Source organism: Salmo salar, chromosome ssa06 (genome assembly GCF_905237065.1).
Source record: "Salmo salar chromosome ssa06, Ssal_v3.1, whole genome shotgun sequence".
In the NCBI taxonomy this organism is placed as follows: Eukaryota; Metazoa; Chordata; class Actinopteri; order Salmoniformes; family Salmonidae; genus Salmo; species Salmo salar.
In genome coordinates, this window is record NC_059447.1 from 57,835,709 (window position 1) to 57,849,348 (window position 13,640).

Here is a 13,640-nt window from a genome sequence, read left to right on the forward strand (position 1 = left end):
ATTCTGAGCTAATGGGCATGCGCACTTAATGCATCTCATGTTAGTTAATGTAGTTTATTTTTTATACAGTTTATACTTGTTCATATGCAATACTTGGCGCTTTTGCACTACATTCCCCACATAAACCGTGAATGCCAAAAGCACTCGCCAAATTGAAATGGGTGCATGCAATCTGGTATCCTTGGGACGTCCATTGAAATGTAAAATGTTTAAGGTAAGGGTTAAGGTTAAGGTTTAGATAAGGGTCAGAGTTAGGTAAGGGTTATGGTTAGGGTTAGGCTAATGGTAGGGGTTAAAGTTAGGGTAAGGGTTTCGGGTATGGACGTCCCAAGGATTCCACATAGCACTGACCAATTTAAATGCCACAGTACTTTCAAATAATTTAAAGAATTGGAATAAAGCTATTAGTTAATTCCTAACGAAGAACAGAACGTTTGAAAACGTGTCCTCCAGTCATTGTCTAATTTCTGAATGTGCATATTTGATTCAACTTATTTTATTGTTCTTGTAAATAACAGTACTTTGCTAGATCTATTCTCTATTGTTCTGTGCTGCAATGTGACTAATTTACCAGCAGGAAAAAATAAACATGAGCTGCGTTTAGACAGGCGACCCAATCGTAATATTTTTTTTACTCAGCTCTGATATGATTGGTCAAAATACCAATTAGTAGAGAAGAAAATATCTGCCTGTTTAAACGCAGCCCGTGAAGTTTGCAGGAAATCTATTATTACAGTTAATCCTACAGATTGTTCAAATGATTGGACCAAAGTAAAATAGTCCTTCAATGTTAATCGCTCATATGGAACATCCCCATGTCAGTAGGCTACATACTTTCAGTTTAGGACTGGCCCCATTGTGTTTGAGGTGTACTTCTTTATTAGATGTTGTTTATGTCCAGGTTAAGATTCAGATATACCTTAACTAATCTCGGTTAACCCAGAACTAAAATATCACGTAATACGTCAGCTGCTCGATTAAATTCTTGGTTCATATGTGTTAAAATAAGAGATGACGAGATGCTAGAACGAGGAGCAGAAAAGCTCTCTCTTTGCAAGTTACAGGCCGAATGTTCTCTCCTCTTTTGAAATTCGAAAGATGCTAACACCAGCAAAACCATGAGTTGTCGAAACCAGTGACGAAAAATCTAATCAAATTGTATTTGTCACATGCTTTGTAAACAACAGGTGTAGTGTTTACTTACGTACCCTTCCCAACAATGTAGAGAAAAAAATAAAAATATGAGTAAAGATAACTTGGCTATATAGGCAGTGGCGACCCCTCATTCAGGGCAGAATAAAATACATATATTTGTAGTTTTTTTGGGTTGCCTGTTTTGCATGTTATTTTAGCATTAATACGTGTCACATAACAGTTTGCAAACAATGTAAAAAAAAATATATACTGCTCCAAAAAATAAAGGGAACACTAAAATAACACATCCTAGATCTGAATGAATGAAATAATCTTATTAAATACTTTTTTCTTTACATACTTGAATGTGCTGACAACAAAATCACACAAAAATAATCAATGGAAATCCAATTTATCAACCCATGGAGGTCTGGATTTGGAGTCACACTCAAAATTAAAGTGGAAAACCACACTACAGGCTGATCCAACTTTGATGTAATGTCCTTAAAACAAGTCAAAATGAGGCTCAGTAGTGTGTGTGGCCTCCACGTGCCTGTATGACCTCCCTACAACGCCTAGGCATGCTCCTGATGAGGTGGCGGATGGTCTCCTGAGGGATCTCCTCCCAGACCTGGACTAAAGCATCCGCCAACTCCTGGACAGTCTGTGGTGCAACGTGGCGTTGGTGGATGGAGCGAGACATGATGTCCCAGATGTGCTCAATTGGATTCAGGTCTGGGGAACGGGCGGGCCAGTCCATAGCATCAATGCCTTCCTCTTGCAGGAACTGCTGACACACTCCAGCCACATGAGGTCTAGCATTGTCTTGCATTAGGAGGAACCCAGGGCCAACCGCACCAGCATATGGTCTCACAAGGGGTCTGAGGATCTCATCTCGGTACCTAATGGCAGTCAGGCTACCTCTGGCGAGCACATGGAGGGCTGTGCGGCCCCCCAAAGAAATGCCACCCCACACCATGACTGACCCACCGCCAAACCGGTCATGCTGGAGGATGTTGCAGGCAGCAGAACGTTCTCCACGGCATCTCCAGACTCTGTCATGTCTGTCACGTGCTCAGTGTGAACCTGCTTTCATCTGTGAAGAGGACAGGGCGCCAGTGGCGAATTTGCCAATCTTGGTGTTCTCTGGCAAATGCCAAACGTCCTGCACGGTGTTGGGCTGTAAGCACAACCCCCACCTGTGGACGTCGGGACCTCATACCACCCTCATGGAGTCTGTTTCTGACCGTTTGAGCAGACACATGCACATTTGTGGCCTGCTGGAGGTCATTTTGCAGGGCTCTGGCAGTGCTTCTCCTGCTCCTCCTTGCACAAAGGCGGAGGTAGCGGTCCTGCTGCTGGGTTGTTGCCCTCCTACGGCCTCCTCCACGTCTCCTGATGTACTGGCCTGTCTCCTGGTAGCGCCTCCATGCTCTGGACACTACGCTGACAGAGCTCGCATTGATGTGCCATCCTGGATGAGCTGCACTACCTGAGCCACTTGTGTGGGTTGTAGACTCCGTCTCATGCTACCACTAGAGTGAAAGCACCGCCAGCATTCAAAAGTGACCAAAACATCAGCCAGGAAGCATAGGAACTGAGAAGTGGTCTGTGGTCACCACCTGCAGAACCACTCCTTTATTGGGGGTGTCTTGCTAATTGCCTATAATTTTCACCTGTTGTCCATTTGCACAACAGCATGTGAAATGTATTGTCAATCAGTGTTGCTTCCTAAGTGGACAGTTTGATTTCACAGAAGTGTGATTGACTTGGAGTTACATTGTGTTGTTTAAGTGTTCCCTTTATTTTTTGAGCAGTGTATAATTCATTGTAAAGCCACATACAAACATTGTCTCTTTTTTGCTTTCTTGAGTAAGGCAGCTCCAAAATGCAGGTGTTTCAGCCTAGCTTAGTGCTTTCTGTGGTGGTGGGGCAGCCAGCGGAAAATACGGAGTGTAGGGGTTGGTAATGTTCTCTAGTTGTGACGTGATTGGCTCAGTGTTCTGTCACTCATGGTGACACTATGTCACCACCAAATCTAAGGGTAGAGCTTGAAAATTCAAACCCCTTGGGTGCTGCCATAGAGTTACATTAGAAGTGCCCATCCAAGAAGGCTCAAGATAGTTGGCCACAGATAAAAGGACGCCAAATCACGTTTATATCTACACTAGCTTTGATACTTTCAAAATCTTAGCTAGCAGTCATCATCATGAATCATGTCTACAATCTACTGGTAAATCCTTTTTAATCCTTGCCATATGAAGAGAAATAATGAACAGATATTATAAATAAAACGTATCGGTGCTCATCTGCTATTGGACATAAACAAGCTGGAAATCGCAAATTCAACAAATTAGTGGTTTAGAAGGAATCAGTAGCTAACTGCAAGCATTGCAAAGCAATCACTAGCCTGCTATTCAGTGGAGTGGCTGTGTGGTCCCAATTTCCAAGCTTAAAATTATAAACATTCAACATTGGCCATGCTGTCAATCCAGCATGATTTCTGCCGCGCTCAAAACAACTGTTAACTCGGAACTGGGAAATCTGACTTCAGTGAGTTCAAGCCAACTGGGAACTCAGGGAAAAAACGCGCTCTGACTTAGAAATGGTCATCCAACTCAGAATTGTAAGTCAAGAACTCGGGCCTCTTTCTAGAGCTACGACTTGAAGATCACTGACGTCATCATGATTTGACCTTGTTTTTGTTCCAAGTTCCCAGTTGTCTTGAAAGCACTATAAATCCAGAGAATGCCGGACTTTGAGTCCAAACATGTAATGTATGCTGCTGCATAAATTATGTAATATGCCAGAGAGATATGTATACGGTAGTTAAGAAAGTAATACTACAGTAAGTATGTTGTGTAGTAAGCTGCTAGTGCCTCACCCTGATAATTTGGTCTATTTCCCCTTCTTCATTTCACCTACTGTTCTTACTTGGTGGTGCACATGTAGCCTATAACCTGTTTTAGAGAAATGTAATCATTAAATATTGTAAGAGCTTTCATTGTCTGCTTATATGCCCCCTTTATTTATCCTACGGTTCTGACTTGGTGTACAGGGAGAACACTGTAAAAATGGCCGATGTTCTGAATTCTGTCGCTGTACATTTCAAAAGTGCTGAACAAATAGTTATATTGACTACGTCCGTCCTAGCTCGCTTGCCTCTTATCCGCTTGTCATCCCCTTATGCCATAGTTTGTACATCTCAATTGTCAGTAGAAACCACATTTGTTTAAAAGTCAGCCATGTCAGCTATGTTTTTTAAAAGGCAGTAAATGAAGCTGAATGAACTGTTTCGCTGCCAGACAAGGCTCCGCTGACAGCCAGGTGTAGCAGTGGTAAGCTGTTGGGACTGCTGCCGAGACACTGCTGTTGGGACAGCTTTATGCAAGCCCTAACAGTTTGCGGGCACCGTTTGTCACCGTTATAGTGCAATTAATGTATTGTTTAGTGTTGTGCTGTGCTGTGTAGTGGCTTTGCTGGCATGCACCCCCCCATAGGGTCCTTTGGGTACCAGTACCGAGTCGATGTGCAGGAGTACGAGGTAATTGAGGTAGATATGTAGGTTACATATGGGTAGAGATAAAGTGACTAGGCAACAGGATAGATAATAAACAGTAACATTTGTGATTAGTCAAAAGAGCTAGTGCAAAAAAGGTAAATGCAGATAGTCCGGGTAGCTATTGGTTAACTATTCAACTGACTATTTAGCTGTCTTATGGCTTGGGGGTGGAAGATGTTCAGGGTCCTGTTGGTTCCAGACTTGAAGCATTGTTACTACTTGCCGTGCGATAGCATAGAGAACAAACACCAAATTCTGCTGCTCCTTATCTCACTGATAGGCCTACCAGTTATGTTTCGTTAAATCTGTCCACGAGAGATTATACCTTAACTGACTTCCTATGAAATTATATTCATAGCATTGCCTCTTTCATGTGTCTCTGTTCAGCTGTAAATCTGAACTGTTCAAAAAAAACTTGTCTGTTTATAATATGTTATTAGCACTGCTATTAGCACTGTCTCAAAGTCCCACGTAGGGGGCCCTAAGTGGGGTGGCAGCGTAGCCTAGTGGGTAGAGCTTTGGACTAGTAACCGAAAGGTTGCAAGATCAAATCCCTGAGCTGACAAGGTACAAATCTGTCGTTCTGCCCCTGAACAAGGCAGGGAACCCACTGTTCCTAGGCCATCATTGTCAGCTCGGGGATTTGATTTGTTCTTAACTGACTTGCCTAGTTAAATAAAATAAAATGTATCTAGAGTATGAGTGCTTATTAAGGATCAGTTTTGCCATTTTAGATCACAATGGATGAGATTACATGGGAGAGTGGGAACTGATTGGAGATCAGCGCTCAATCTGAGATGCTTTATACATACAACCCTAAAGCCCTCGGTTTATAACAACTGTATTGTATTGTATTATATTGTATTGTATTATAACAACTGTATTATCATTATTAACTATCTTCCAAAAAAGCCAAAAAGGCCTATTAACTGATTAACTATCTTCCAAAAAGGCCTATAACATAGACAATGAAGAGTTGTTGGGAAATTCCCATCCTGTGGATGTGAGACAGTGAGTGCTGTATATCGTCCACAAGAGGGCGAGAAAGCATTAGGACTCCATGCTTCCCTTTAAAGCCAACTTATACTTGATCCAAAAATGTGGTCGGAGGCTTTGTAATGGGGTGTGACACGATTGCGGAGCCTCCAGAGGGGTGCAGAGGCCATATCAAGCTCTGTACCGCATCACCTCTCAAATTTTGTAACAATGCGGAGGTCTCTGTATAGCTCCACATTGACATAATTGGTTGATGGTAAGTGGGAGCGGAAGGTCCTGTATAAACACAAACGCACTTCCTTGAAAACTTCCTTCACAACAGCTCTGCTCCACGAAGCCAAAAAGTATATTTTCTCGGACTTCTGCATCATAGCCTTCTATTCTTGGAAAAAAAATTGATTTCTGTTCAGTGTCCTTCCTAATAGCCTTCTTGAGACGGAGTAATTTACATTTACATTTTAGTCATTTAGCAGACGCTCTTAATAACATACAGTATCTGACATGGTTGGTGTAGGTGTATAAGCTATGGGTGTATGGTTGTATAAGTTATATGAGTGGATCTCTGCTTACACCTATTTGTGACAGATCTAACGACTTGTTATCAGAGATTACTTCAAAGAAGTGAGGAAGGAAGGGTGCTATTCGAACAAGACCTCGGGGTCACTTATTACAGTTTATCAAATTTGTTATATTGTGATTTTCTTCTCTTTTGTAGGCTGAACACACTATACCTACTAGCCTACAGCTTTTCATCAAATAATCATGAACTTGGGCAGAAGACATGATAACCAGCTGTGACTTTATTCAAAAGCTTGGAAACATTACATTGCAATATGAAAAAAACAGTTGAATACTGCAGTTTCCCCCCCACCCACCCCCACAGACTTCTCAAATGCCACCACTGTACAGAAGCCACTTAACAGTTTGACATTTGATTTCCAACACTCAACATTACAAGAGGCAGCAAAGCATACTGGTAAACAGCTGTCGGTAGTAGTTTAACACCAAGAGAAATGTCTAAAGAACAATGTTAACTGAGTGATAGTTCTAGATTAAAAGTCCTATATAATATCATTGAAAATGACAATTTTCATCAACACTGGTAAGAGACTCATTCTAATGTTTTGTCAGCTAACGAATGAAAGGCTTGCTTTTGATAAGAATGAACTGCAGTCAACCTAAAAACTGACAGACAGGCTATCTTCTTGTTTTGTTTATCTAAAAGCTGTGCTGTATGTCTACTCTAGGGTAGCTTTTGTGATCTCCTCAAATATCAAAATAATCCTAATCAACAGTACTAAGTTATGTTTATGGTAACACTGACACAATTTCATGAGGTGTTGAACAGAAGGTCGATTTGTTTTGTTAATCAAGTTGTAAGGTTATTCACAAATGTACTGAATTCAATTAAATCCACTTAAAAGTAATCTGAATTCAATTCATTGCATGTAGTTCTATGATTATTATGGTAGTGTGGCCAGCACACTGCAACCAGATTTCAATTTTCATGACCTGTGCTCAAGCTTTAGCCATACAATACATTGTTGCTTTGACAAACGGTTTTAAAGACAGACTCATAATTAAATCACTTTTTGGAACTGTATTGTATGTAACACTGTACAATTGTTTGGTATACATTCATTTTTATTGAAAACATACCACTATAGCCAAGAGTAGAGACAAAGATATGAAAGGCAGAAAACCTTATTACATTGTAGATTTTTGACTTAGTGAACACATCTCATAAGTACTTAAAGCAGATTAGCTTATTATGGCTTGAAATGGCACATTTATTTCATTAAATTGAAGACTGTGGTTTCCAGATTCATCCAGCTTCTACATGAAAGATGACTCAAACAGTCAATGGAGCTGTCTACACAAAGTCAGGTCAGATTGTATTTCCTGTTAGTTATTTCTGTATAAAAAAATAAACAAACTCAGACAGGTATAAAAGGAAAATACAAAGGCAACGGTTCCTCTGTCGCTTTATGGATCATACGTCTTAAGTAAATTAAAATTAAAGTTAGACCCTTATGTAAATAAAATGGAACTCTTCACGACACACTGTATATTTGTACATAACGCCTGGACAAAGCCAATGCCTGTTCTGGCTTCTCAAAGCCTAAAAGATTTATCTTCTTTATGGAACACATATTGACATCTTGATAACATATTAAAACATACTTCTAATCAAAAACTTAATTAGCCCATTATCCCATGAATGAATATATCATTGGTTCAGAACCTGAATTCACAGTACAAAAATATGCTAAGCCTTCTACAGTTTGATCACCATGAAGTCTATGGCCAACAGTCCCCATCCACTGTCTTCATCACCTTTAAAAATCTATTTGGCACTTTGGCACTGGAACACTATACTGGCACACCTCATAAACATAAAACAATTAAGTAATGAACCGCTGAAGCATTTAGCTATGTGTGTAATTCATTACATCCTGTGGAAGGTCCATCCCCATCTCGTGACGCAATATTGCTGTGACATGATGATGACCAGCTAGACAGCTTCTGCAGATGTCTCAGTGGAGACAGACATGGTCACTTCGGCTATTTTCACAGTGGTCTTCACACAGCTCTCTGCAGCCCTGTTGGCAGCAATGTGCCTGTTCTGGCAGTCAGACTCCAGGCTATTGTCCAGCTGCTGGGCACTGCCCCGGCACGCCTGGCATGAGTTTAGGAAGGCGTGTCGCATGTCCTTGCTCCTCAGGGCGTAAATTATTGGATTGACGGTTGAGTTGAGCAGACAGAGCATGCTGGCGAAAGCAAACACTGTCTTAATATCGTCATCCATCTTCCAAAACAGGTCGTAGACCATGATGGCCAGCACAGGGCCCCAGCAGATGACCAGCACCACCAGGATGAGGACCAGTGTCTTGGCCAGGCGGATGTCCATGCGCGTCTGCTCAGGGCGCATGGTCTGCGACTTAGTCCCATCCGCCGAGTATACCACCAGGCTCTTCTGGGAGGTGCGGCTCAGCATGCGCACGGCGTGGTGATGGGCCTTCCACAGGATGTACATGTAGGCGTAGATGATGAAGAAGACAAGCACACTAGTCACCCCGATCCAGAACATCAGGTACTTCTCGTCGATAAGCGGAAAGATGTCTGAGCAGACCGAGTTGAGCTGCTTGCAGTTCCAGCCCAGCAGAGGGAGCACTGCGAAGACAATGGAGATAGTCCACATCACGCAGAAGGCGATGACAGCCTTGGTCCGCGTGACGATGCGCCTGTAGGCCAGGGGCCTGTGGATGGAGATGTAGCGATCTATAGCAGTGAGAAACAAGCTTCCCACAGAGGCTGTGAATGAGGCGGTGACTCCACCCAGCTTGAAGAGGAACACATTGGGGCTGTCCTTTCTGTGGAACACATGGAAGTCCAGAAAGCTGTAGACGAAGATGACGCTGCCCAGCAGGTCGGCTACAGCCAGGCTGCCTATGAAGTGGTAGGAGGGACGGCAGCGCAGGGTGCGGGATTGGAGTATCACACACAGCACGATAAGGTTCTCCAACACCGTGAAGGTGCCCAGGGTGAGTGACATCACCGCCACAGCCAGCTGCTGGCTAGGGGTAAGGATCATGAAGCATTCCATGTCCATGAAGTTCTCCCCACACTGGATTCCGGTTCCCTCATCTCCAAAGCCACTCCGGTTGCCAAACAGGTCTGTGGCATTGGTAGGGAAGAATGGAATGCCTTTGAGGATGAGTTCCTCATCTCCAGGCACTTTGTCTGGGAAAGAGTTACTGAGGAAAGCAGAGAGAGGCTTCTGGACGGACAATCCACCCTTAGTGAAGTCAGCGTTGACAGTGGTGTCATCATAGCTGGCATCGTTGGAGCCCAGGTACTGCAGTCCAGATGTTATAGTCCGGAAGGTGGTGTCAGCCACACCATCTAGCACAGACTTCATGACTGGACCTGAGAGGTGAACACTGCGGTTTAAGATGATTCCTGGTTAACCTATGAAATGATGAGAGAAATATTTGTGGACAGACATAATTATGCTTTTCTTTTTGTTCTTTGGATCCCCATTAGCTTTTGCAGAGGCAGCAGATATTCTTCCTGGGGTCCACAAAAAACACAAAACATGACAAGTAACAAAACACCGGTGCACTAATAGACAAGGACAGTCACACAAATAAAAAATACCACGATATACTAACAATAAATGAAACAATAAAGAAAATAATAATGCAAACAATACAACAACAACAACACAATTGTGTGTGTTAAGAGTGTCTGTGTATGTCCCCTGACAGTCCCCGCCGTTCCATGAGATGTTGTTTAATCGTTTTGTAAAGGTAGTTTTGCTTATTGCTTGAGTAATTGGAGATGGAAGGGAGTTCCATGCGATCAAGGCTCTGAATAATGCTGTGCGTTGCCGTGAATTCTTTTTTGGACTTGGGGACTGTGAAGAGACCCCTGGTGGCATGTCGTGTGGGGTATGTATGGGTGTCTGAGCTGAATGTTAGCTGATGCTCTGTTATGACAGTTTAACTGGCATTGAATGGCATTGAATCACATATTCCGTGACCAAAATTAAACCATGTCTTAGATTGGGTTTTTCTCACATTGCTTGAATGAGCAAAATCATCAGGGTGTTTTAACTACAACCTGCTATATCTCATTCTATAAATGATATTACATTATAATTATCTAATGATAATCATTAGCCTGAGGGCAGCCTTCTTTAAAAAAATAAAAAATGTTGATAGAGTATGCTAACCATTAGGGATGGGCAAAGGATGGGCAAAGGATAAGCTATTGCCCTGCATGTCACACAGAGAGAAAATTCCACTCCTGTCAGATAACTCATGTGCAACAGGAGACAGTCGATTTTGTTCATGTTTGAATACATGAGATCACTAAACACGGCTCCTGTTATACCCCTTTACTGTTCTTTTGTGCTATCGTTCTCATGCTTAGCAGTCGCCATAGGATGGTGCACACAGGTGCAGTCATACCGAAGCTGATGGGGTATACTGTTATCTAAAAGTGAATAAAGCCTTTATAACATTGATTTATATTTTACTAAATGTATTTCAAGAGTCCTAAATCCATTATCTTAACTTTTAACTGCATTTACAATTTCACAATATTAGGCTAATTGGCTAAATGCCCTACTTTGTAAACGTTAGTTTCACTTTCACCACTATAGGCGTCCCCTAAATTGGTTATTATTCTTTCAATGGGTTTCACCTTTTATTTTTCAAATGAATTATAGATCTACTATTCAATGCCATTGTATAGGCTTCGTTAACGTTTAGGTTAATGTGTTGATGTCAATACACATGTAGGCTATAATAGCGTTTTTTGTCTGTGAAATGAATGAGAGTCCTGAATTAGGACACATTGGTCTAAATAATTTATTTTAGCCTAATAAATCGCAATACATTTAATTATACATGACGCTGTAATTTGGGGGGAAATGATTCCCTATTAAATTAAAAAGGTAAATGAAATACAACAAAAACATGTATTTACCTTCACATTGCTCGTCCAGGTGTAGACTTCCCTCCACTCAAACTGTCTCCAATCATTAATCCAACCTTGACGCGCTGTACCTGACTAAATAAATATACATTTAATCATCAAAACAAGGAAAGGTAAAAACATTTAACATTACATAGAAAATATATTTATATAAGTATCTAAGTGGTTATTTATTGGTTTATGAGGTTTCTTGATGGGCGCGCATTTCCTTTGGCATCCGCGCTCTCATGTGCGCCCTTCGCACTGGTCTAAAGTTCTGGTTGCTGCGATGTCTTGAGTTTTTTTTATGTGCGTATTTATGAAGCATCGCTTTAGAATGCCACATCACGTGCTTTGAAACGCGCTATCCATAGATTTCTATAACCAAGTGCAGGGATTTTGGTGCCGTCAAGTGCAAGAACAAGGGTGCATGCAGACACAATAAAAACACGGATTTTAGTCCCCAAAGCCCATGCACTTGGACAAAAGGACAGCTGCACATAGCCTACTGTTATAGGTTCAGTGCATTATAGCTCAAATAGGTTCACTTACAGATAGGCTTTGTATAAGACAGTCATTTTCACATAATTTCACTGTCATTGATTTGTCATAATGAAAAACGACATTTACAATATTCTTGAAATTGAACTTCTGGTAAACTATTGTTCATTACTATCTTTATCGTACGAAAATCTTGGATTAAACAAGCTAATTGTGAACCCCACCAGTGAGTGATCTGTTGGGTTTTTTAAAGACAGTGGAACACACTGCATATAAATGACCATGCTTTGTAACCTAGTCAGTGTGTGTTCATGAACTGGGCCATAGGAGCACTGTGAATGACCTCAGTAGCACAGCATGCCAAACTATCATTAGGCTATTTGCATCTTTAGGCCATGTTTTGCCATTCTTCAGGTACATTATCTGTTTCTTCTCAGACAGTCTTGTTATTGATTAAGGACATTGCTGGTGGGATAGCACATTTTCAGTCTGTCTTTTCAGTCTGTCTTTAAGATCAATTTCTGTAGATATTGACCTCAAAGGGCAGACATCTAAAATGGGTCTGAGCACAGGGAAGAATACTGCAACAGAGTCTCAGAAGGGTTGAAATTCCTTCAGGAAACACTGCGATCTCAACAGCCTGCCCAATTAGAAATAAAAAAAAGATTTAACTGCAGTGAATTATAAGGCTGGCCCTCTGTATGACTTCAATCATGATTATAAGCACAGACAATGAATGGATACATTTCTATTTCATTGTCATCATTGAGTGGACCAACCTCTAAGCCAGCCGAAGGGGAAGAATGAATTGAATGGTCGGTTGGAGACATGAAAAACAGAACAAAAACAGAATTGGACATTGAATCCATAGGTGGCCTCGCCAGAGCGTGACAACCTTGTCTGCCACTTCAGCAATGAGAGAGAGAGAGAGAGAGAGAGAGAGAGAGAGAGAGGGAGATAGAGAGAGAGGCTCTCAGTATTGTGACAGCAGGTTTAATCACTAATGTGGCTGGGCCAGGAGACTGTAGTGAGTGTCCACAATGTTCTCTACAGTCAACACAGCTCTAAATGATGTTTTAATAGGCTGTGGGAGGCAGGTGACAGCTAGGCCAGCTGTGACAGGCTGAAATAAAAAATTAGCTCTTGGTTTATAATTTTTCATTTGACCCATTTACTAGTGTTCCTTTTTTCATTATATACACAGATATAATGAGAAGTACCTGATGTTCTGGATCGGGGTGACCGGGGTGACCAGTGTACTCGTCAAACTTTTAAGAGACAGAATTCAAAACTTTATTGACTTTATTGAACTAAACATAACGTAAGTACTAAGCATTTCATTAACACTTTCGTGACATTGTGGTAGAGCCTTAGTGGAGTATGGAGGCTCCTCAGAGGAGAAAGGGGAGGACCTTCCTCCTCAGTGAATTTCCTAAAAATAGTGAAACATTTAAAAAGTTATTATTTTGGGATAAAACTATACAAAATATATTCATGTCACCAAATAATTGATTAAAACACAGTTTTGCAACGAAGGTACATAGAAGCCTCAACAGCAGTCTTTAGGGTAGCACCATGGTGCAGCCGGAGGACAGCTATGCTACGTCCTCCTGTGGGTACATTGACTTCAATACAAAACCTAGGAGGCTCATGGTTCTCACCCCCTTCTGTGGACATACACAGTAATTATGACAACTTCCGGAGGACCTCCTTTGATCTATCAGTGCTCTTGGGTGGACAACTGACATGTTGACATGTTGACATGTTGTCCACCCAATCAACTGACATGTTGTCCACCCAATCAAAGGATCAGAGAAGGAATCTAGTACTAAAAGCATAAGCTACAGCTAGCTAGCACTGCAGTGCATAAAATGTGGTGAGAGCTGACTCAAAGCGAGAGAAAGACAATAGTTGAACAGTTTTGAACAGATTCATTCCTTCAAAAATGAAGGAGGAGCAAGAG

The 13,640-nt window shown here is 41.6% G+C and overlaps 1 protein-coding gene across 1 annotated transcript; it reads right to left on the minus strand.

Moving 5' to 3' along the window:
• Positions 1-6,574: 6,574 nt before the first annotated feature.
• On the minus strand, positions 6,575-11,595 carry cnr1 (cannabinoid receptor 1). Its single transcript, XM_014204954.2, has 2 exons — positions 11,189-11,595; positions 6,575-9,664 (listed from the first exon to the last, which is right to left on the minus strand). Exon 2 carries the CDS (start codon positions 9,612-9,614, stop codon positions 8,208-8,210), a length of 1,407 nt encoding a protein of 468 aa, XP_014060429.1. The 5' UTR covers positions 9,615-9,664; positions 11,189-11,595; the 3' UTR covers positions 6,575-8,207.
• Positions 11,596-13,640: the final 2,045 nt, after the last annotated feature.